The sequence below is a fragment of the Sinohyriopsis cumingii genome, unplaced genomic scaffold (genome assembly GCF_028554795.1).
Source record: "Sinohyriopsis cumingii isolate HCF-2022 unplaced genomic scaffold, ASM2855479v2 utg001342l, whole genome shotgun sequence".
Lineage (NCBI taxonomy): Eukaryota > Metazoa > Mollusca > Bivalvia > Unionida > Unionidae > Sinohyriopsis > Sinohyriopsis cumingii.
In genome coordinates, this window is record NW_028315986.1 from 127,504 (window position 1) to 154,642 (window position 27,139).

Genomic DNA, 27,139 nt, shown 5'->3' on the forward strand with positions numbered 1-27,139 from the left:
CACGCACGATTAATTCTAGATGATGCCGAGTACGATTTTATAATCGCTGATACAACAGCAAGAAATATATTTGTAAATCGAGAAAGTGTTTATTTATCCGACGGAACAAAATTGGGCACGATCGTTAGTTACATAAATGATGTATCCCCACAGTATACTCATCTAAGATCTTCTATGTTGGCTTATGTTTCTATAAATTTATTATCGATGATTAATAGATTTCCTGAGAACGCAGTCAGAGTCGCAACAGATTCGTTTTATATTTCGAGTAAATATTTAGAGTCTGTTATGAAATTTACAAGTAATGATGAACGATGGAGTTCGTGGAGTATAAAAAAGGAAATATTGCACAATTATACAGAATCAGCAGATGTTCCAATGAAAGATTTTTATCGTAAACTTAATAAAATATCAGAAATGTCGAAAGCGCCGTCAGTGAGTGATCCAATAACTAGATATAAGACAGTATATCTCAATGGACCTGGTGGATGCGGCAAGACGACTCGAGCAATTAATGTTTTTAGAAATTCAGATATGATCGTGCTGACACCCACACATAGACTTGCACGAGAGATGAAACAACGGCAAATACAATCATGCACGTAACATAGTTTCTTTCGGTGGCGCGGGGATACATGGACTCCTGAACGAATGGGAGAAAAATATATACCTAAAATAATTATTTGGGACGAGATATGTACGGTGTCATTGAATACATTAAAAACGTTTCTTGATTGGTTGTTGACGAAAAATACCGCTATAATAATGTGTGGCGATCATGGTCAACCGCCGCCTTTTGTTGGACCATCTTCACATGATTGGTTATAAAATTTCGTTGATTATTACGAAGAAATAGATGATGATCATAGAGCTCTTGATGCAAATTTAAAGGAGTTTAAAAAATTAATCAGATTACAATCAAACAAAATTCAGTGTGAAATAATACGTGGAGTGATCTCAGAGACCTCAATGAACGATTTTTTAAATTTATGGAGACCCAACGATTTAAAAGTAGCAAGCAGAAAAATAATCAGAGACGCTTTACAACAGCAGTTATTTCAGCTGCATAAAGGAAAATATTCAGAATTACCCGTTCCGTTATGTTATAGACCATCAGATACACGAAAACAGAATATTAATGTTGATATTCCAGGACAGACTGAGAAGCAAAATCTCGTATTGAATGATATTGTCGCTGTTGATATCAGTGTGGTCGAAGATGCATTACGCGCTGACAAATCTCCATGGGTATTGGGATACGCTATGACGATCCACTCGTCTCAGGGATTAACTATTTCTGATACACAAGTTTGGATCGTAGACGATCGTATCGAGTGGTCAAATTTAGTCTATTTAGCGGTATCAAGGGTTAGAAAAATGTCTCAGTTACGGAGAATTATAATTCCTGAAATCGTTAATAAATTTAACATCATCGATGATGATATAATAAGAAAAAAATTAATCGGATACAAACAATCTGATAAAAAAAAATAAAAGCGACTTTGATTTTGATGCTGAATTTATTACTGAATTAAAACAACAGCAGAATAATCATTGCGCAAATTGTAATTGTACAATGCTGTGGAGGTATTCGAGTAATGATTCAAGACAATTTACCGTAGACAGAAAAGATAGTACTCGCGGTCATACACGAGAAAATACCATGTTGACCTGTCTCGAGTGTAATCGACGTAGAGGCGCTAGTTAAGTGATCGCGGTGGTAGTTGTGTATCCCCGGGAATTACTTGTAATTGTTCACGTGTAAATCCACGTTGAGGAGCAGCCGAATCTAATCTGTAGATTGTAGGTCTACCTGGGGATCTTGTCACGGTGGATATTTTGTGTGTGGTAACACTCCAAATAGGATCAGTAGCTCTTTTTTGCCACCTTCAAGTTCACCCGGTTCATATAAGTATCTAACTGTAACATCACCCAATATTTTTTGTTTTTCAATACCTTTTCGTTGCATTGGTATATGCGCTTTTGTAATTGCATGAATAGGTTTCATGTTGGTTGTTCGAGTAATCTCATTATTTAATGCAGTTATCACATTTGATAATCTTGCAACCCATTCATGAGATCTCGTATCCTGAATAAATTCCCTCGCGTATTGATATCCAAATAACCGCTCAGCGAGTGTTCGATTAAATCGTTCAACAATTGTCTAATCACGATGAATTGCAGAATGCCCTCGTCGTATTTTGGTATTATGTTGCTTCATCAACGATGATACTGGACCAAGAAATTCCTTGCCAGGATCAACCTGTAATAGATTTGGCCATCGCAGACCACCTTGTGGTCCGAGTCCTCGCTGATAAATTCGTTCAAACGCATCGGCTACTTCAGATGATGTTTTCGCTGATAGCGGTTCTGCATCTTTGTATCTACTTGCAACATCAACAACAGTTAACGCGTACTTGTATGTTTTTCTACGTGCAGTATCATGTGGTAAAAATAAAATATCTGCCTGATGAACTTCATTAGCAACACTAACATCGAAATACGCGTACTGAATTCGTTTCGGTGGTGGTAGGTAAATTTGCCATATTGCTTGTTTGGATAACCACGCTTTAGCAGTAGAATGTTTAACAACTGCTGCATCAGCAAGTTTACTAATTGCTGCTTTACCTTTCCAGTATCCTTTTGGTGAATAATAAATTGATTCCATTATATATTACCAGACCCAAACGCTAATTTACCTTTCATTGCAGATCTTACTAACCAATTAGCTAGTGATTCTCTGATATTTTTATTTTTTATAGAATTTAGCGCGTGAATTAATTTCACATCTGCAATATGCCTATCTTGTAGAGTTTTACTCTTATACGCAACATCATGAACATGACAAACTCGATCAATAGCTTTTACTGGTTCCTCACCTGTTTTTGGTTGATCCTGATTATCGAGCCTGATATCAAGTCTGGTACCAGGACCACAATAATTATATCCTGGTAGATGTTTTTCTCCTGGGTATTTAGACCATGGAGCACCTGGAAATTTTGACATCAAATTAGCAATATCACCACCGCGCTTATTAGGTAAAAATGAAAATTTCTTTCTACCGCATACAGAACATTTTCCACCATACGCTATTTTTTTATTTTTTGTTGTAACCGTAACTAAATCAGTAGTTGGAGTTTTAACTCTACAGCGTAAACAATATAAATTCATGATATAAAATATATGGATATAATTGATTTCTTAGCAACTCGGCGACGAGAGCCAGTTAAACACCACCCTGCGTTACCAAATTCCATCAGAATGATTATCATAGGACCATCTGGATCGGGTAAGACGCAATTATTACTTAATCTGATAATGAGATGGTTGAAATGGGATAGATTATATTTGGTAGCACCATCTGCTGATGATCAGAGGTGTTATGAAGTATTAAAAGATTTTAACGAAAATGCAGGATTAATAAATAACGGTGAAAATATTATTAATTTTATAACAGATATCGAAGAAGCACCGTCAGTAGATGTCTTAGACGGATTTATTAATAATTTAGTTGTATACGACGATGTGATGCTGGATAAACAAGCAAACCCAGCCAGAATATTTTCTCGAGGTAGACATAAAAATACAGATGTGATCTATGTTACTCAGCGGTATACACAAATTCCGAAAGTAATTAGAGAAAATTGCAATATTTTAGTTGTGTTTAATGGCTTAGACACACATACGTTGCGAAATATTCATCAAACCTGGTGCAGCCGTGACACGGATATAATTAAATTCAGAAATTTCTTCTCACGAGCGCAAGCTACTCCGCATGGATTTATAACGATAAATTTACATGATCCAAGAACAAGATATCGCGTGGGTCTTGATAAAATATTTGGATAGCAACAGAAGGGGTGATGATAAAATTAAATTGAATCAAAAAGATATCATTAATATAATGAACAATTGTACGTGGCTGCGTCAAGGAACCAATAACAAATGTGATAAAAAATGCCGTGGAGAATATTGTAAAAAATACAATTATCTTATAAAGAAAAACCCTCATGCTGGTCCACGAAGTTGTTTTTTATGTAACAACGGCGTTAGAGGATTATATCAGATTTGTGCAAATGGCGGTGGAGATCGATATAGAAGTTTAATGATATATTACAGAAAAAGAAAGAACATAAATCCAAAAATAGAAAAACCACCATCAGAACTTGAATATTACTTAAAACATAGAATAAATTCCCAGGATTCAGATGAAAATCTCTGAGAAGATTTCCAGGATTATTCAGAATAACACAGCAGCAGAGAGGGCTTTGTCTACAATTCTGTTTGGGACAAACAATAACCGTAGACGTGCTATTAAGCTCTATGAAGGGTCACTATTTTTTTGTCTAAATACAAGGGGGTGACCATTCCCTATAGTGGTCTGGCCGCCCTCTCTGCTGCTCTAGCACTGGGACATCATGCCACAGACATGTAGCGTCATGTCCCACCCACCCAGACACATTGTCGAGACCAGGCCTAGCAGTCCTAACAGTAACCTCCTAACTGCTGAGCGCCAAGCGAGACAGCTTCAAATCCAATTTTATTTAATGTCTTTGGTTTGACTCGGTTGGGGTTCGCACCAACGACATCCTGCATCCGAGGCGGACGCTGAAACTCTGAAACGACTTAGGCCACCGGAGAGGTCGCTAACAATATTAAAGTGCATTACAATATATAATCCGGCCCTCCTCAAAGAATAAAATAAAATGTTACATATTTGGTAGTGGAAACTTGCACTGATTGTCAGAATATCTTGGTACATATTAATTGTTCTTACAAAGTTATGCCTTATAAGCATTGTCAATGCAGTGTAAAAATATAACGTGTAGTAATGTTGTAGAGGACAGTGTACCAATTTTGTAGTATTTACAGTGTACAAATGTACATCATACCAAATTTGTTCAGGATGCATTATAAAAATGTAAAGTGTACCAGAATTGTACAGTATGCAGTGTACAGTGATAATTGTAAATAATCAGAGCTTAATGGGGTTATTTCTCTGGTTAGTGTGAAAATTATTCTGTGTTTTATTTCCCTGATCATGACTCGGGTACAACATTTCGCTTCCAAATTGATTTTATGGTTGTTTCTATTTCAATGATTTTATAAAATTAACCTCAACTAATTTGCAGTGCCTTACTACTTGCGTACGTACCTACATACATATCCACCATTCCACTCGCCTGTCATTGCCCAGCTACCCGATTATTCAACTATTAACTTACTAAACTTCCGATTCATCTCTCGCCTATCAATCTAAGAATTGTTATCTACCAATAAACTTACATGCCTATATAAATAAACATATCTCTACTACTACTACTACTACTACGAGAGAGAGAGAGAGAGAGAGAGAGAGAGAGAGAGAGAGAGATTTGGCTGTATTGTACAGCAATGAATAACATTATATTTAAAGGTGATACACAGTAAGTTATATACCGCTTTGCTTTCAAAACTAATCATGTATATCAAAACCTTATCGTTAGGACTGTGAACACATACAAAGGAACTTCATTTTTCGAGTATGAAAGCCAGGCTGTAATTTGATATGTAAATATTTTTGGTAGATATGAACACAATGGAAACAAGCTATACATAATCAGAAGAACTCATAATTATTGTATGTAACTACGATACTTTTAATATCAACAAACGTACTACCTTACTGTACATTTTACAGCTGGCATCTTTAACTACCCGATACATAAATTCCAAATACTTCAAGGAATAATTAAATTAGTATCATTGATGACAGCATGTGGCGTTACACCAGAATTGGAAGACGTCAGTCATGACAGAAATGCTGACGTTGTACGAACAATACACGTTTAGTCCTGTAATTAAAGCATTATCTCACAAAGAAGGCATGAGGACAATTTAAATGCTGTGAGGTTTTAAGACTAAGAAACATGTGCTATATATGTGTATTGTTATTTATTTTACTCTTGGGATACTGTCCAATTGTAGGTAAGTTTATACGTTTACATTTTGTCATTACAGAGCAGACTGTACCAATATACTGTATTATTTTTTAGTTCATTTAAATGCATCGATTTACTCAAAGTGAGTTTTCTGCCAGGTCGATAATATCTCTGCTTAAGGAATAAACAGACTTAATATAGTACAATATAAGAAGAAGAAGAAAAAAAAAACACCAAAATACGATCATATACAAACCATGTTTAAATATATTCACGTTTAACAGTGATTTTATAAGGAGGAAATTTACTGCCAATGCAATAGTTTTGTAAGTGTTGTAAATTTACACATGCCAGGACACGAAAATATTGGGCCTCATAAGCAAAAATGTAAATAATTTCACCCCTCTGTTAAAATTTCAAGAAATGATTTAGAGATTGAGCGCCACAATTAACTGTAAATGTAAATAATTAATAATGGGAACGCTGCGAGATGATAGAAATCGTGTATTGCATTGTCAGCTATTTAGTGTGACAATCCTTACACAAAACCGCAAAGAAAGAAGCAAGATATGCTTAGTTTTAACAAACCACAGCCACAGGCTAGTTAAAATCCATCGGAAGATCGTGCGGAAAATTGACTATATAAAACTATCTTCATCCCTAACAAACAATAAGAGCTACAAAAGTTTTAATTATTGTTCCTTTTTCATGCGTATTTATTACAAATTCTCTGTTTGACTTGTCATTGATTGCCTGTTGAAGGAGTGAGAAGCTTATTGCAACATGGGATAGCAATTAAAAGTCAAAGTCCATATTGTGGTTGTAGTAATGAACTACTTACTACTGAAACAAGTGTTGCAAGTTGATGATAATGAGTTCATGATGGAATGTCTCAGGAAAATTGTAATCACATTTTACATGTACATGAAAAGTCGAAACAGGTTAAAATGTCATGTTGCCAGAAGGATTATTAAAGTCAGTTAGAATTTATGTACAAGATAAAGCAAAACATCACATACAACAAATTACGCTTACAGTTTTATAAAACTATGACGAGAAGTTTAAAATTTTAATAAGACGCAATATCCATACATTAAAACATTTTGGGTATATTAACAATTTCTGCAAACGTATTGATTTCACAGACTGTCATTAGAATTTGGCTTATCAAGAATGAAATCAGACGGAGTAAATATTATTACTCTATGCGTATCACTATGGTGGTCGTGTAAATTTCTGGTCTCTACGTAAGAAAGCAAATCTTTAGATTTGGAGAAATGCTCCCGAACCCTTAGAACATCAAGGGGAATAAAGGAAGAACCCAAACAGGTCACGAAAGACAAGAAATGAAGACGAAAAGAAAATGAGGAAGAAGAGGAGAAGGAAAAACCCGTGAATGTTAAGAAATGCAAACAAATAACAAAAAGTAACCAAAAAAAAAACAAACAAAAAACAGAGAGAGAGAGAGAGAGAGAGAGAAGAATCTAATGAACTTTTTAAAGTGTTGTGTTGTGACATTGGATTGTACAATTGTACCAGATTAGACCGGAAAGAAAAACGTCTTAGTTTTGATTTGTATAACGATAAGGACCTACACTCATGCACTCACACACGTACATCATGGGGAAAAGGTGATTTCGAGCTTTTATAGGTTTCGGCAAGTTGACTAGTATCTCTTTTCGAGAGAAGTGGGTGGCGCTGAAAAGGACCGTTGGGTGTTTGTTTTTTGTTTTGTAAAAAGCAAACTCAGGAACGATAAGTAATCAGTTGCCACGACTAAGGCCTACGTTTGGACCAGCTTTTGTCAATGGTTTGGTAGAAATCACTACGGCGAGTATCTCAGGCGTAGCAGGTGTGTGAACGGGGTTGGGCTGTTTGGCACGGGAAGGTCTTTTTCTCTTGAAGTCTGATACATTTGTTTCAAACTCATTAACTCTGCCACAATGTCTAAGAGTACCGTCACCATTTAACTTTCACCGTCCTCCTTCTCTCCTAGACCATGTTTCTTCTTCTCTGCTTCTTCTTCCTGTCGTTTCATTCTTGCCTCTTCTTCTTCTTGCTGTTGCTGTTGAAGGATAAAAGCTTGTTCTGCTTCTTTCTGACGTTGCAAAACGTTCTCCAATTCTTTCTGTCTCTGTCTAAAGTCCTCGACGTGTGGCAAGGAAGGAGAAGGCAGCGAATGTGCTGGTTCAGGAAACAAATTTTGTGAAGAAGAGAGGAAATCCACTAAGTCCTAATGAAAATCGGTCTCTTATGGAAGTAGGACTGTGTTGGCTTTGGTAGCCGCTGCTATGCCATCACTTCTAGTCTCTACGACCGGTGCACCCCAATTCATCGTCTTCTTAGTTTCCGTCATGTTCTAACTCTGATTCACTGCGCACAGACCCTAGCGCACCTATATAGGGAATGTGACGTCACAGGTAGCTCTCTTCGGATCAGAAGACAGACTCAGCCGTGTGACTAAATTTTTTAACGCGTGTTTGGATTGGTGAAAGAACTCAATCCATTTCGATCCGCTCTTCCACTATAAATAACCGCAGTTCACTTCGTTCCTATTACCTATTATTTTCACAAGATGTGGACAAATGTAGAATCGTCCACCCTTAGATGCTGTTCAACCCGGACTATCACATGTATGTCAGATCATCATGGACAATCACTCGTACGACTGATACAGCCATTAGTAAACAATATGGTTTATGTGGAGAGGCAAGGATGTCTGAAGAGAGTCTTAATCTACGGTCCAGATGTCAAACGAAGTTTGAGGAAGAGAAGAAGTTCCGTGAGATGCCAAGCCAAAGGCCCTTTTCAGGGCCACTACATTGCCTTGAAAAGATAGCTATCTTCTTTGCCATTTTTTGTGTATTTGACTTTGTTTGTTTGTCTCTAAAGTTACATGTCTCGCCCCGCCAAACGTTATTAATTTTTTTCTTCCTGCTGTTTCACCCAGTTGAAGTCAGCCATTTACACCATTGTTGCCAATGTCCAGTACCCTGAAGTTATCTTTCCTATTGGCTCTATACAAACCCAACCTATGTTAAATTCCCATTGTCCCCAAACAGCCCATGACCTTTTTAAATGGATTTTCCATTGTCCCCAAACAGCCACACATCACTAATTTTATCTTCCAAAATCAAAATGCTTTTATACACTTAACGTCAACTCACCAGTTATTTTTGTCATGGTACTCAAGAAATGACAGAGAGTCTGCTTTCTCCTTGCTTGCTCGTAATGAGCTTAACATCGCGTGGTTAGATCTTAAGAAGAAAAACTTCTTTGTACCTTTGTGGGGATCATATCGGTAAGGGCTGATGCAAGTATGTTCAGCTTAACCCGAAGGAAGCTAGAAGCTAAAGTATGGAATATGGAGTGAGGGACAAAGTCAATATACGAAACGCAATAATCATTGATATGTCTGTTATTTGCTTTCACTTAGGTTTCTTGATGACTTTGCTGAAAAATTGTTTTGATTGGTTTACACCATCACCCATACTTCTGAAAACGAATATAATCTATTTAATGTTCTTTCTTTCTTTCTTTCTCTCCATCTCCCTCTCTCTCTCTCTCTCTCTCTCTCACACACACACACACACACACACTGCATGGCAAATGGCTTATGACTAAGTATATGACTACGAATACTTGTTATTTCTTTCTCATTCGTCTTGCTTTTATATAAAAAAGAAAAGTACCAGAGAGAAAGCAAAATATTTATATTAAAGAGAGCTTCATAACCCAACCTAGAAAAGGATCCAAATTAATTATCTTCATTAGTAATCGAAGGTGATTTACAAAGAGAAGATCAAAATCTCTATGTTTATGAATATGTTGTGTTAATCTCAAAAATTGAACTTCCTGCTGTTGTTGTTAATCGAATAAAACGCATTTTCATTTGATGTATGAATGTGTTAGGATGGAATTTTTCAGTAAATTGTATTAAAAACAATTATTTATTCTTGTAATATAAATGTGTACTATTTGAATAAAAAAAATTGTGCCTTTCTATGTCAATCAAAACAATCCTACACATATATAGGTTACTGCATTTGGGAAAATAGAGTTTTTTCGTATGTAAATATTGCACGACGTTGGGAGTGCAGAATGTTCTTCCGACAAAACGAGTTCATATTTTCCCCATACAAATGCAGTAACCTTTTTATTATACGCTAAATTTTTAAAAATTCTACCTAATGCTTAATTATATTAACAAAATACACAACAAGAAGCAAAATAACTGAATGTATGCCGTATTCCAAATTAAATACACAAGCGCAGATTCATCATTACACAATAACAACATTATTAATGCGCGCATAACTTCGCCCCCAGATAAATTTTAACTTAGTCACGCGCTGGACATAACTTTCGAAAACAAATGGCGCGACTAGTTAAAATTGAAATTTGGAGTCATATTGTGAATGAATGTGCATTGCAACCACTTTTCCATTTGATCTGGAATGAATAGATTTTGGTATATTTTTCAATTCTACGAATTTTCGTGATTATGGACTGGATTTATATGTAACAATTCCACATGAAATACATCGGATTGAAGAAGCGAGGGACAACCGCGTTGACATCTGCAGATGTGTTTCTGTTTCTGTCATTGAATGTTTGAAATCATAATGTGGGGAAAATATGAAGTCTTTCAATTGCAAATTATCAAAAAGACGCTATGGAATTTAATGCTTATTTCATTTTGAGTGCAGTAAGGAGGATGTAATTGCACTTATATTCGAAATTACAGTACAATTTTGAAATGTGTAATCAAGATTGAGAACCTATGACATGGCTAATGTAATTCGGATTTGCTAAGAAAGCACATTTTGAGGAAATTCAGGATGTAAAACTGTAAGTGTATTTTTTGACATTCTTATCACCAGCTAAAGAAGACAGTTTATGTCTTGACACTTGTATGTTATTTGTAAGGACCCTTTCATGCATCTATTGTATAGTTAGCCTAAATCCGAAACATTGTATCAAAAGGTTAACGCAGAATATGCCAAAAAGCAACTGGCATGTGGCAGTCTAGGAAACAATTGCTTTACTTCTTTCAGAAACAAATTGAAACAACCACAGCGTAAAACGCCAAGTACGCGAGTGTACATGATTTTTTTACAAATGAAAAGTACTGGCGTCTGAGTCCATTGTTTGTTTACAATAGAAAGTAGTTCCTTTATGCACTTGAATGGAATATGAAGGTGTGCAATATCGTAAAATACTGAATGATTCTGACAATGTATGGTTAACGGAGAAAAAAATGAGCATATAATAGTGTATAATGGTTAAGTTGGCAAATTTAGAACTCTGTAAGCAGCAGTGCTGGATAAGCAAATTCCTTTCTGCCGAATATATCATTAAGGTTTCACGTGTTCATGGAAAAATCTGCCTGGTGACGTACATGTACCCAGACGGTAGTCGGTAAGAAACGATGAAGCCTCACTTTGAGATTCTGGCGAAACCCAAGTACTAAGACGTATGACCATATTTGGCCGCGTGTATAAGAAGCGAGAAGATTTGCTTGGAAAAATTAGTCCGTTTCGTCGGAACTCAAAGAGGCTTGTATCATTACAGGTAAAATACCGTCTGCGTACAATTTTCTATAGAGTATAAGGATTTTTAATGTTAAGATGTTAAAGTAAGAGTTCAATCTAAAATTGGTACATTTGCAACATTGGTAATATTTCTTTACTATTCTTTAATATAATGTATTGGAAAGTAAAATTGTTTGAATAATTTATATTTACTTGTAATTATATTATTGATTATTGTAAAAGGCGACGTTTGCATCCAACTTCATACAGAGTGATAATTAATTCAGAAATAAAATGCTCTTTAAATTATAGAGTCTAATATGTTGGCAATTTAGATTAAATTCAATAAAATGTATTTCTACTAAATGATTGTGGTCATAGTCTGAAATATTGATGTTTAGAATACTTAGCTCTCGTGAATTTATTAGATATTTAATCGTCTGTATTATATTCTAAAAGGCAGAAATTATACAAATGAATGATGTTGATAAGTGAAGGAATATTCTAGATTTATATGTTTCTCTTACATCCGTAATTTAAATTTATGTAGATTAATATTGGAATGTAATTTTATATGTTGAGTATTTCAACAAAATTAGTTCGTTTCGTCGGAACTAAAAGAAGCTTGTATCATTGCAGCGATTCCCGAGCTTTTCTCGCATCGCCATTTTCCCCAGGATGTAGCCGTATCTACACCGTTATGAATGATAGTTTCTTTAAGAGAGCCTGAATCCTTTCTTTCTCTCTCTCTCCTTCTGGCCACGGAATATAGTATTGCAAAAGGGTTTAGAGTTTATGAGAGAAACAACTAATCTCATTAAAAATGTATTCTTTACCGCCATCATAGTTCTGCTTCTTTTTAAACATCGGGCTTGTGTAGATTGAATTGATTTACATACACTTTTATTTGGAGATAAACATCTTTTTGTTGCTGAAAACAGATAAATTCCATACTTTGCTTATTTTGCATTTCTATATGAATTATGCTCAATCATTATAGAAGTACATTTAAGATAATGTGCTTATGGCATGACTATATGTCAATGTATATGAATGTATGTAGGTTCGTTCGTATGTATGCAGCACGCACGTACGTACGCACGCACGTACGTATGTATGTATGTATGTATGTATGCATGCATGTATGTATGACAATTTATTGCATGTATATATGCATGTATGTATGACAATTTATTGCATGTATATATGCATGTATGTATGACAATTTATTGCATGTATGTATGCATGTATGCACAAAATAATAATACGTAAAAAGTGTTCGTCAATGAGATCATGTAGACACATTAACTAATTCTAAATTAAACATTAGTTGTTTTAAAATTTAATACTAATATAGTTTAACAAAAGTCTATTCAGTCCAGATTATTGAATGTTCTGCGACTTAACTCTCATCAAGAAACAAGGAGACGAAAATTAAAGCCTTCTACGGTTGTAGGAAGGTACTAAGCTGCATCAAGAAAAAGACTGCATCAATATAGGGTACTATTCATTTCTTTTATGAACATTTGGTGCCTAATTCTGAAATCACAGCGCGCGACGTTCAACCGGTGTGTACTGGGTCATCCATGTATTTAAACATTGACGTTTGAGATATGAATTTCTCGGGTGGATGTATGTGGATCAAAAAAGTGAATAAAAGCCATCTAAATGTATGTGTAATCGAATCTTAAAAAATATACCCGTGACTGAAATAGTCGGTATGACTTCTATTATATATACTGATATTTATATTTTTATAAAATATATGTAAATGACATTTTTCAATACATATTCGCACATATCTTCAGAAGCGCGTGTGTATGAATATCGAGTTTTAAATAATCACATTAACAACAAAACGTACATGTATAAATTAATATTATTTGGTAAATATTCTACAAATGGATAATGCAATTTTTATTTTCTTCGTTTATCAGAGGTGATAATGGTCAGTTTTAATTGTCCTAAATATGTTATTTAATTATGATGATGATGACGGCGATATGACGCTGTTTACTAAAGGAAAGTATAAATGGAATCTCGCAAATAATTTCAGAACCAGCATGTACATATCCTTCGGAGTTGCAGAATGCACAGTGGATCAGTTCTTTGACCGACACCTCCAAAAGCAACACCTATAGCACCTTGACATTCACTAGCAGCAACCTTACCATCGACTTTTACGACGCGAACTACTCGACATATTCATGTTTCCTTACCGATGGCGGAAATAAATATTTGCTACGGTGAGAACACAGTCTAATATGTCGCAAGACTATTTTGCATTCCTCTTTCATGTTTTAATGCAAAATCCTGCCTATGATGAACAGTTAATTGATATTTTAAAAATATTTTCAGCAATCTATATGTTACAGTTGATATAATCACAATATTTTCTGCAGACATATGTACCTTTTATAATTATGAAATCTTTCTGAATACGCAGTATTGAAACTGTTTAGCGCATTTAAGACAGTGTAATGCTTTTTGCATACTTGTCACAGATGACCATTGGTCACACACACACACACACACACACACACACACACATATATATATATATATATATATATATATATATATATATATATATATATATAAACTTATTCTAAATCTGCCTGTTCCTCGAACTTTTCCAAAGTATTTATTACTATTAATGACATTCATTATACAGCACAGTAATGGGTTCAATTGCACGGAAATGTTCGACTGTATTTGCCATTTAGTACCATAGGCTCCTCTACCATTTTGTAAATGGTGCAGATTGTCAGTACTCCTGTCTACAGATACATAATCTGGACTAGATTAATTGTCTGATTATTGAGACCAAATAATTACTGAAGAGAAATGTATCTTAATTCTTTGTTTTTTAATGCCCCAGATTTTAGTCTTTAAGCCCCACCCCAATCCCAATCCTAATGTACAAGATGATGATGTAAAATAATTAGACATTTATAACATGATTACTCTTATCCAAAATATGAATTTGATAAACGTATGCTTTATTAAAACAAATTCGATAGTATGCCCACGTCATAAATATGAATTTAGCCTCCTATAGAACTTGCTGAAATTTGTTAGATAATGGAGACATTAGGTGAACATGTGCTAATGTCGCATTGCTTTGATGTATTTTTAACAGTCATGCAGCGTTTTGATGATGCTAAATGTATGTACCATGTATGATAATTATTGTACGTGGAACTAAATCTCTTCATCGTATTTTTTGTAGGTTTATGCTCCGTTTATATTTTGAATGAGGTCGATTTTTTCTTTGACTAGTTGCAAATATAGATTTAAACCTGAGTACAGTTTCCCTGTATCACAACCAAATCTAATTACGCTTATTTATGAGTATTTTATGTCTCTGTTACTGATTATATTTCCCGAATCGGTGAGGCTTTTTGTTCATCTTACCTTCTGTATGTGTTGATATATCCATCTTACCTTCTGTATGTGTTGATATATCCATCTTACCTTAAGTATGTGTTGACATATCGATCTTACCTTCTGTATATGTTGATATATCGATCTTAATCAATCTAGTGCTCACATCTTTAGGATTATGTGTATATCGTCACTTTTATATTATCATCCCATCTATATATTTATCTGTCCTGTTTCCATTCTCTTTTGTATCTGGTGTGCTTTAATAAAAATAAAATGCAGACAATGTAAATATCAGCAATAAATTTAAGAGAAATACAATATGACCTCAACAACAATAAAGGAAAAATAGAGTGGTAGACATTTGACAGCAGATACAATTCTATGCTATGTCGCTCAGTAAAAACTGTAACGTTACAACTACCGGTGATGATGTCATCGCATAAATGGTAGCTGTTCAAGTCTGTATCGTACCTTTTCTCAGCTTGTTAAGGGGTGAAATTATGTCTTTCAGTGTAATAAACCCGACCCTTGATTATAATTTGAAACGGAATTCAACTTTCGAAATTTAACGGCAGCTTTAAATCAATCGATTTTCTGATCCATTCTTGAAATTCATTAACGTTTTGTTCCGGTTTCGTGTATCATTTTTCATTCTTTTGAGTTCCAGGTTTTACATTTCCCTCTCTGTTTTACTCAGAATGTATTCGTGATATCTCCTTCGTTCATTCTATAATTCTGTTTGCATTTTATTTCGTTTATTTTGCATTTAGGCTTGCTTGGCTGTGCACTTCGTTTTCATTTCACTGGTAAAATAACCATACATGCTGCTTTATTTGAATTTGCAAGATCAATAATTCATATAAATAAAATCTTCAACAAAGCATGGGACCTATCTTAGTGTTGATTGCGTATTACATGTGGGATTAATAAGTGTTTTGTATTTTTGTGGGATACAGATATATAAATATTTAATTACCTTCTTGCAGGACAAGCCTCCTCACCACATTTAGCAGTAATGGTTACAGATACCTTTGCTTTGACTTCAGGCGGCAAAATTCCTACTCCTATGCATTTTACGTTCTTTCAAGTAAGTTTCTAAAACAATAAGTTGACAATGTCTATCTTACCATTAGGTATTCCCTTCAAAAGATGTTTTATTATTCATAAGAAATGTTAAAAATATATATTTTCTTATAATAAATTGTATGTGTTTAAAATATTCCTCCTGCACTTACTGACATATACATATTCATACTTACCAGCACATTCCACGATGTAGCATTTATATTCTGAAATGGTAAGCATCCGTATGTACTTGTTGGCATGCGCATTGGTCTTTGATGTATACGATATAGTGCAAAAACACGTTTTGAATGTATTGAATATTTGGTGATGCTACAGCCAGTGTATTTTCAAAGCTTTTCTGAAAAATAACGGCTATTACGACGGATGTAAAGTATGCAAATTGTATCAAAACCGATGCATATGAAGTGTCCTATCATCCGTTGCTGAGATAGGAAGCTACTAGTTAATGTTGTTTTGCGATTGAGATAGATGGTAATTTAATTTTTAACCATTGTAACAGAATTTAACATTCACTGCATACCGAAATTCAACACAACCATTTTCTCTTTTATTGTTTTACGAGAAATCAGCCTAAAAAATTACCGATATATTATGATACAAGTAATACATCGTAAACAGCAATTGTTACAGAAATGACACAGCAAACACATACACATATGAGGTGTAGCTATACATACCTCATGCATGTATGCAACTTTGTAGCCTTGCATTTTCGTTAGGTCAGACTCTTGTGGCTAAAAATATTGAATAGTGCGAATGCAAAAGTGTTTCGTACTATTGCCCCTTTTATAAAACCTAGGCTGAAAAGATTTTTTCATTGCGGCTGGTAAGACATTCCAAAGTAAATCTATCTAAAAAAAGTGCTATGTATTAAGTTGGAGCCTACGTAAAATACCGGTTTACAGAGATTTGAAATTATCCTACTTTCAAAAAAGAAAACAAAATATTGAAAAATATCTTAACTTTCAGACATTAAATAAGATCTTATCTTTGAACCTCTGCTGACGCATCACATTGCATGGTGTTCAACATCAATCTACTCATTTCAGACTCGAATGGTACTTCTGTATATTATCAAGGTTTGGCAGACACCATTTCTGCTTCTATAGATACGGTTTGCAACAATACAAAAACCGACGGTGAATATTACGTCCTAATACGGAAAAGTAAGTATCTTTTTCATTCTCTTTCTCTTTTTCCATCTTTTGTTGTCTAAATGCATTTTAATTTATTAAAAGCTGACAATAGATGCTTCGATTTCCTTTCTAAACAATAATTTCCAGAGCATACATATAGCATACACAAATTAACAATTTGCTTTTTAGTATCAACATTGATAAATTTCCATCCATAGGAATATAAACTGTCACGATATATTGGTGTTACGGGAGGAGCATGACATTATGTTTAAGGAAATCATTTTATGTTTGAATCTCATTCGCTAGTCCAACACAACCTATGTTTGTCAGGTATTTAATATTTCCGGCTTTATGACAGATTACTATTTTTCTATGCATATTTCTAATTTATCTCCATCTTCCTATATATTCCAGCGTATACTAAAACCTTTTACAAAGCTTTAACTTCAAAGAATAATACCTAAAATTCATTGATCCGGAGTTAATATCAAGAACATTGTTTAAGATTATCAGCTATTCAAGACTAAAGATGACCAACGAATGCTGTTTGACCTTGAAAAAAAGCACAGACCTTTAACTATTTCCATCTTTTATTACTTTTCTATTTGCTATACCTTGTGTGAGCCATCCTTGTTTTGGCATATTGCTTTTCCGTTGGCAAAGCTATATGCATGGTACAGCTTACCGAAACATATTGTTTTCTTGTGCATTTGTTTAGTATCTTCCTTATGCACAATTGCCACCAACTGTTCATTTTACTATTTTTAAAATGATTTCATTCATAACATTAAGAACAAAGATTCTAAAAACTCCTTAAAAGAGTCTGCTGTTACAGTAGCTTTCGCAGAAACATCTGTATTTAAACCTTCATTGTCACTCGCTGATGGATAGAACTTTGTGAAATTTGCTTTTGTTAAGTGTTAATGTCATACTGTCCTCTCTTTATTGTTTTGTTGCAACGTTTGATGGCAACTCTTTCTTACTCATGTTTGTTTCATATATAGTTTTATTGACTATGGTAATTCGTAATATATACAGCCTAACTCAAAATCCTACTATTGATGCTTCTTTTATACTTAAAAGTCGATGATTCTCGAGAATGCACACACTACGTCAGTTTACAAATCTTAGAAACTATTTAAAGTATAAAATAATTTTGTGCTGGTCTTAAATAAAAATTACCAATATGTCACATGTATTAAAGGAAATGATGATACATATAACAATTGTTAAAAATATAATTATATTTTTAAAAGCGTTGTAAATAGGATATATTTATCCTTATGAAGTAATTGTTTCAAAAATATATCATTGTCTACACCATGACCAAATGAAATCTGTAAGAGCGTGTTTTATTTAATTTGTTTATTTATTATGCTGATTTGACATATTCTCATCGTAAATTATATGTAATTTGATCTTGATCTTGCATTCATACATGTGCTACCATTTAAAAGTATTGTGAGTACTGTGACATGTGGTTCAGTTAATTTTTCAATTTGTTGGAGACGAATTTGAAGCAGCCCTTTGAGCCCTTTGAAAATTGTTAGGGTTTGCGAAATATTTTTCAAAAAAGGTTGAGATAAAGTAAAGTAAATGGCTTCCTTTTCCTCTTTCATTAGATTTTGAGACTTCTGCCCAACAGATATGCATCACGCCATTGCTTGGCGTATTTTATTACTCACAGAGAGATAGCGTCACCACGTGTGCTTCAGGAAAATGGGACATCTGCAACAGCAACAGTACACAAATTTCCATCAGCAGAACTAGCTCAACTCAGTGCATTGCAAATGCAGGGACTATAAGTAATGCAAATGATCGATTCTATTTGTTCCGTATTTGTTTATTTTATTGTTAAAAGGTGTATCACGAAATATTTAGAAGCGCATGCATTATGATCGCAATTAATCGGCATTAGCCAAGGGTAGGTAATTCACTTCGCTTTTATGTCAAAAACAGAAAGAAAAAGCCTACCGAGATTGATCCTGACATTGCATGACAATAACAGCACAACTATATAAAGCTAAATGAACAATGAACAAGTTTGTTTTTCCTCCTGAAATAAACTTAAAGGAGGCACAAGTCAATCATCTCATTAAAGTTTCCGTTTCTGAAACCTTGAAACTATGTCTAGATAACCTTTCAAGGCTGATGTTGAGCAAAATGTGTAAATTGAGAGAGTTGTGTAAACTTGAGAAATTTTCAAACGTTTGGTGAATTTTGCAGCAAAGAAATGACTTGCATGTATTTTTAATTTACAACATATATTTTATATTTTTTAGACACAGCTACTGGTTATATTTTGTGTGTAGCGTCGGTTTTTGGTACTTATTATTATCAGACAACATACCATTCAAACACTCAAAAATTCGTCTGCATGGTAAGTTTCTTACTGCTCATTATAAAAGTTCTTCATACGTCTGTCTCTTTTTCTGTCAATTCCTTGGTCGAAGTTTATAGGTCAAACATTCATGCTTAGTTGCCCCAAAGAGTCCCTAACTGTATAACTATATTATAATTTAACGTTAAACTTTGCTTTATCTTTCCAAACATTGCATTACTTTGATACCCCCTCTCTCTCTCTCTCTCTCTCTCTCTATATATATATATATATATATATATATATATATATATATATATATATTGTTTTTTTGTATCATTTTCTTATCAAACAGTGTAAATGAACGTCTGCGTTAAATGTTACTAACCAGCCTAGGAATAGGTCTTCCACATGTCAAGCTATTGTGTGTATCAAAAGAACTAAAAGTGGTTGAAAACCTTAAGAAAACATGAAAGGACGAAGAATATTCAAATAAAAACACAGGCACGCCTAGTACTCAACGTATATAATTAATAAGCAAAACTACATCTTCGTGTCCTCAAATCACCTGAAAAGACATATATAATTTATACATCTGTAGAACGTCTGAAACAACGCTTAATGGAGATAATTTTCTGTTTTAATTTTTTTAAATTTTTTTTCTTCATTTGTTTCTTTTTTGCTTGTTAGCTTTACATAACCTGATGCATGTTAATTTTTCAGACAGTTGGATATAGTGGCAGCAATGTCTCAGTAACTCAAGTACCGAAAATCTGCGAATACTCTCAGACACCTACATATGTCTCGACTTCCGGAACTTACTTTACACTTGTCGTTAATGGTAAGATTTAGTCTGTTAAATGTATGACTGAGTTACTTACCGCTGCAATTAGGTTTCTCTAGAGTAGGGGTCCGACATAATAACATCTGACTGATTTACGTGCCGTTGCAGGTAAGATCCGACATAATAACATTTAATTCCTTATGTACCGTTGCTATTAGGATGCTATAGTGTATGGGTCCGAGATAATAACATTTGACTACTTTAGATACCGTTGCAATTAAGATTCTCTAGAGTTAGGAAATGACATCATAATGTTTACTCTGACCTTGCATAGTCCACCAGAAAAGACGAATTGTCGATATCGTATTACTATGGCTTATAATGTAAGACTTAGAAATAAGTATTATTTAATATGCTTGATATAACATCAAATATCTGTAACTGGAGTAGTATGAAATCATGAATGAATCTGATAACAATTTTGTAAAATTCATGCAGAAAAACAAGGTGCTTTGTTTTCAAAAACAAAGGAAGACAATTATAAGGGTTGTTACGAGTCTATGCTCTTAAAATAAGTAACAGAAAAGAGTGAAAGACAACAAGCTTTGTAAAATGTAACAAATAACTTATTTCCATAGAATACTAAATGAAAATGAGACAAAAGATGTTACGGTAGAGCGAATTAAATCCCAAACTAATCCAAGAATTACATACACAAGTCCTAGTAATTTAAAGTCTGATATGAAACTCATAAATCCAACTGACGGCGATGGCGTGTCTGTTGTAGCTTACAGAGTGTTGATGTGTCAACTATCTTTTGTTGAAGCACAGTAATATAATTTCATGTTTGAATTCAGTATCAATTCCAGTGAATGTCTTTATCAAAGAATTATATCAGAACACTTGTGTATTTCCAGAGATAATAATCAATTGAATTAAATAATTTGAAGAAAATAAAATTCGTCCCATCTGGACACAGCATAATACAAATGAATATGGCATTTGTAACTGATCGTAACAGTTACGATTATTATTTCATACTAAGATCCCAAAACCTGTCGACTTTGTTAGTGACCCAATTAAGAGTTAATTAGTTGTGTCTCATCACGCTTAACTCTATTTATTTCTACTTTCAGAGACCTGTGGTAAGTTATTTTTATTCACATTTATTGATTACTGATATTTTCGGTATCACTGTCAAGAATGAATTAAATTGCTTTTGATTTCAGTGCTTTTGCTATTATAAGCATTCATCGTTTCGGGATACTATTAACATTTTGAATGCCATGTTTGTATTTACCTGAACAGTAGGACAAATGAGATGTTCTTGGAATATTGTAACTTTGAAGCTTACACTATTCTTTGAAAGGTCACTTTATTGTGTCCACTAGATGCTCTTTCATCTGATATAGCTTGAATTTATGTTGATGACAATTAATGCTGTTATATAGTAAGTTTTGTGCTTGCTCTGCGAAAACAGTATGTAATGCCCCTTGATTAACAAGTTATCGCAGTTTCTCAATCAAAGTGTCGAAAGGTATTGTGTCTAAAATTGTTTCCCATGTACCTCAAATGTTTTACATATATATCCAAAGTCAACTCCCCCCACTACGCAATAAATATATGCTAATACCTATTATGTATTTACAATTTAAATTTGATACTCAGTGGATCAATATGACTGAATAATTTGGAAGAAGTTTTTTTTGTGCATTTAAATCAGACAACAGCTCAAGTGTGGACTGAGAATTTTTTTTCTTAATTACTCAAGATATGCAATTTACTGAAGACTGATACACATACAACTACTTTTCTAACTCTAGCATGAAAAAGCATGTCTTAATGTTTATTTGTTAATTGGACATAGTGTTATGCTAAATAACGTAATGCAGTTATGTTTTAAATTTGCATTGGCTAAATGCTTTATAATAAACGTTTGTTAACACTCCTGTCATAAAGTAAGTATAATATTTCAATAAATTCTCTTTATTTTGTTTAGTGCCCGTAACAGCACACAGTTCCACCTCCGGGAAAGACAATGTTGGTCTGATTGTAGGAGTTGTTGTTGGAGTTGTCATATTGTGTGCTATTGTGGGTGGAGTACTATGGTATGAGCTCTACTGGCTTAAAAAGAAAAAGGCATCTATTACGAAAATCACAGAAAATAGAAGAGAGAAGTTCCAAGGTAGGAGTATTCTACATGAAATGTATTTTCATAGATATTACAACATTATGAAAATAGTTGTGAACTTCAACATTTTGATGTCCTTCATATGATGTCTGATATTTTAGAGACGGAGTTAATATAAATTTATTCAAAAATACTTTTCCTGGAGTGTAGATATTTAAGACTTCTTGAGTGAAATCACGTGTCTGTCTTGTCTTTTACAATCAAATTAATAATATTTAATATTGTTCTCAAAAACAATGTTGAAAGGTCATCAGAGTCTTTGTTGAATAGCTGAATTAGCTCATATCGATAGTCGTAACGTTGGACACTTCCAGAAACTTGGTCAACGTTCGAAAGAAAGAACTGGATCATATAATATGAGTAATGGTCAGCGTTTCGAAACATTCTTTGCCTCCTTTAATAAAATGTATAAACTTCAAATATCAAAGCTTTGATTTGGTTGAAGAAAAAAATTAAGGATTTTTTAAAATGAGCTTCAATGACACTGAAAAGAACCTAAAAGTATAAATATTTTATTATGATAGTACAATACGTCAAATCTTATTTCTCATATTACATACATACATACATACATACACACACAGACACACACACACACACAGACACACACGTACGTACGTACATACATACACACATACAAGAAATTTATAACGAACAGAGCAAACTAGCATCTAACTAGCCTGAGCGCTTTCGAGTCTTAATGAGTCTTTTACTAAGGCAAAATGCAAAACATAGACAAGTCAAACAAATAAAACAAAAATCCATGTTGTGAATGCAAACTTTTACATGACTATTTCTACAGGAATGGAACCTGTAAATTTATTATGTTTGAATTAGTTTACTTCAACTATCTGATGTTGCTCTAAACAAAATACCGTGTTTCCAGCTCAGGCAAGATAGATACAAGTTTTGCACTGTTCGTTGTCATTTTAATGCATTTATCTTAATCAATCCCTGAAACAGTGCACTTGAAATGATTGTTATTCGCCATAAAATTTGAATATATATATATATATATATATATATATATATATATATATATATATGTATGTATATGCACATTTGTTTCTTCGTAGAAACAATGTTCTAGAATATACCGTACAGCACAATTTATTAAATCAAGATGTTGCATGTCGGTAAATATCTGTTTCAGATCCCTATTTGGAAGAGAAGGACAAAAAGAGCACTATTACAAGGGAAGACGTAATAGTTGACATCGAAGATGAAGACGGCATTACACCCACAGCTCCAAACATCACCATAGAAGGAGACACACACGGTTCAACAACGAAAGTAGCCAATGGCCATGCGATTACCCAAGACAACAGTCACGTGCCAAACAATGGCAACACCATGGAAGGACCGACAAGCGTTTCACCATACATGGAAGATCCTGCACCCATAGAAGACTCGTCCTCTGTGAACAGAAGACCTGGAAAGTTCAAATCCTTAGACCTGGACGAAGAATCGTCTTCACATCTTCAGACAATCAAGGATGTTGAGTATGAAGATATTCCTCCAGTGACGATGACCACAAAAACAACAAACATATCAGTCACAGTACCTTTCGCGCCTGAACCACTCACCCCTGTTTCGGGAGAAATTTAAAATACTGTGTCAAATAAGGATGCACATATAACTGTAATGCAGTAAATAAAAAGTTCGCAGCGAACGGTTGGAGACCCAAAAATTACTTCATTACCTTCATCATTCATTATATTCCGTTACATAGTATATATTACGCCAAGACGGGTACTCAAAATCTTACATCCATAAATTCGTTGTATAGGCAAGGGCGACTGCACACATTTTGTTGTTGCTGGCAAACATGTAGGCTGAAACACACACACACACACACACACACACACACACACATATATATATATATATATATATATATATATATATATATATATATATATATATATATATATATAATAGTGTAGTCTGTATGCATTCAAATTCAGAACGAATTCAAATTACCTCAGGAAAGTTTAATTCGAATCTGGTGTCAATTGGAATTCCAGTCTTTCCCTCCCTATACTGGGGCAACTTGGAATCATGTACATGGCAGTTGTAATAATGGTACATTGGGGGATTTCATGCATGACGCTAATACCTCCCAGAAATGAGCTATGTCAGATTTTTTTTTTTTTCTTTATCGTTTACTTTTGGCACACGGGAATGACATACACACATCAAAAAGTCTCACCTGTACAATATTAAGTATATATAATTATAGTGTATCATTGACTTTAGATATATATATATACAAGGCTCTCGTCTAATACTAGCTTTAGTGCGAAATGTTCAATAGACCGATGGAAAAATACACACAAATCGTTGGATTAGATATTGCAAATTTCAATAAAAAATTATAGAGAAATATCCTGAATAGTTAAAAATACAACATGATATTATCTCCATTGGAAGCAGCCCAAAATGTGTATCTGTGTACTGGTAGGATCACATTTTGATGTAACTTACTTTTCAAATTCGAAGAAACGCATAATTTATTTAATACTGTTCCCGTTCGTTCTATCTACGGGTGATCTGCAAACAACTGTTTGGAACCACACTAAAGATCATTTAAAAGTAGGTGTTTCTGAGAGAGAGAGAGAGAGAGAGAGAGGGAGAGAGAGTAAACAAAATTCATTTACTGATGAAATAAATAGAGTTTTAATTTTTTTATTTTGTTTTGTTTTATACAATGTCCTACTTGCCCAAACAGAACACCGTTAATAATTATACGACTGGTAAACCCATTATTCAATTCTTCCTCAGTGTAAATTGGAATTTAAAGCCGCCCTGGTAAATGTCAGGGTCCGAATGTCGTTCCAATGTATTCTAGGGTATTTCATTACTAACGACATGATCGTAATAATACACTCTTTATATATATTTTACATACAATACAAGGAGGGTTTTGAACTGGATGAAACCCGTTTGCCATATTGTATACATTTAATACATCAATGTTTGAAATATATCTACATAAACATTTGTGCTTCAAGTACATAATGTGAATATAAGTATGTTGGACATAGCAGAAACACAAAAATACAGGTCGGAAATATCTGAGTTCATCAACTCCACGTGAGCAGGAGAGTCATTAATTTGGTATTGAACCATCTAAGTAAACAAATTTGCAGTCTCAGAATCTTTGATGCAAGCGATATGCCGGTCTGAAGACATCGCTCACATTTTTCTTTGTAGTAAAATGGCCCGCCTGTTTTAAAGGCATATTTAATAAGTTTATTTAATTCTAAGGAATGCGTTTCTGTAAGTAACTAATTTCCACCAAGAACTTGAAGGTGAAAAAGCACGTCTGTCCATGTCATTGTTGTTTTAACACGTGCGGGAAAATTGTTATCCTAGTCATGAGTATACTTTTGGGATTTAAGCCAAGCTACTGTACTGATGAATTATGTTATTAATGTGTTGTTTTCAAATAATGTGTGAGCTCTGCAACAGAACTGTTTCAATTTCATTTTGATACTAGATGCATCTTCCTTCTTATCTCATACGGGATAAGTGTCCTCCAGAAGTTTCATTTCATTTTTTTATGTCCAGATCATTTTTTCATGCTTTGATAGTTTCATTGCCAATGCTTATTCATTAACTAACTCTGTGGATATAGAGAGACTTTACAGCAGAGTGCCAGTGCTTCTTTCAATCGTATGTTGTTAATGTTTTTACATTGACCAGATATTTTGTAAATATACCAACTGAATGAAGTATGTAAATGAGGAAAGAGGTATTGAATAAACGAATGATATTTAATTATGACTAGCACAGTGACTCCATTTGTAAAACAGTATATGAAAAAAGGCTTAGGAAGTGGTGACTCTAACATAGTATAGAAATATTTTATTTATTACAATGGATCGATGTGTTGAATATTGTAATCATCACACAGTTACGTTTTATGTATAACTTTTATTAAAAATTCTTATGCTGGGCAATGATCTAATCTCTATTTTTGTATATATAAGTTCCATTACAGCTGCAACACATTCTAATGTATCCACCATTATCTTTTTCTAGATCGTTCTAATACTAAAATTGATCTTATGCATTAGTCTGGAATGGGAAAACTTCACCATTAGAATTAGAATTGATCAGTATGAACTCAGACGAGCCTCGTTTCTACCACCAAATGTACAGATTCAGGTTTCCTTACACCACACCAGTACAAATGATAGATTATATTAATCTTACATATGCGAGTGAGAAATAAAATTACTTGGACTGCTCGAAGTAACTAATTTCATTTTCGATATAAATGTAACCCATTTTCGTCGCATCAGTCGCCCATTATGTGTAAGTACTAAACCCATGTAACAAACTATGACTCTTGGTTGGAAATCTGTACTGGAAATCATACATGTAAGAAAACAGATTACGAGATAATTATACTTAGTGTTAAAAATTATTTACTTTTATCAACCTATATTTCTTGTCTTGGAAAGTAAAATTAGTTCCTCCACTTATTGGCATAGAACCCCTCCCATCATAAGTGTAGATTACGGTAAAATATGTATGATAATAAGGGAATGTTGTAGTATAGTCATTTGGCTGGTTATATGGATCAGTACGCGGATAGCAGTGATGATAATGGAAATAATTTCCAATTTAATGCCATCTCTCACTGCAGGTTAGTTAGACTATACATGGCGGCCAGTATAACTATAGAGGAAGAACCCGGAAATGTCCCAGTAAAATCATCTAACAGACTGGAAGCTACAGGCAGCTTTCATAGATACCCATTTTG

The 27,139-nt window shown here is 33.9% G+C and overlaps 1 protein-coding gene across 1 annotated transcript; it reads left to right on the top strand.

The window, feature by feature from the left end:
• The first annotated feature begins 5,655 nt into the window (after nucleotides 1–5,655).
• On the top strand, nucleotides 5,656–26,330 carry LOC149772604 (uncharacterized). The gene is made up of 9 exons (XM_089947584.1): nucleotides 5,656–5,967; nucleotides 13,512–13,701; nucleotides 15,832–15,932; nucleotides 16,981–17,097; nucleotides 18,693–18,875; nucleotides 19,353–19,450; nucleotides 20,114–20,231; nucleotides 22,174–22,359; nucleotides 23,519–26,330. The coding sequence occupies exons 1-9, from the start codon at nucleotides 5,910–5,912 to the stop codon at nucleotides 23,971–23,973; spliced, it is 1,506 nt and encodes a 501-aa protein (XP_089803710.1). The 5' UTR covers nucleotides 5,656–5,909; the 3' UTR covers nucleotides 23,974–26,330.
• Nucleotides 26,331–27,139: the final 809 nt, after the last annotated feature.

Bases quoted from the DNA above. Each gene is read 5' to 3' on its own strand.
- LOC149772604 (XM_089947584.1), top strand. From the start codon at position 5,910: ATGTGCTATATATGTGTATTGTTATTTATTTTACTCTTGGGATACTGT. The intron at 15,933-16,980 runs GTAAGTTTCTAA...TACTCATTTCAG, and splicing joins TGCATTTTACGTTCTTTCAA to ACTCGAATGGTACTTCTGTA. The intron at 18,876-19,352 runs GTAATGCAAATG...TATATTTTTTAG, and splicing joins TGCAAATGCAGGGACTATAA to ACACAGCTACTGGTTATATT.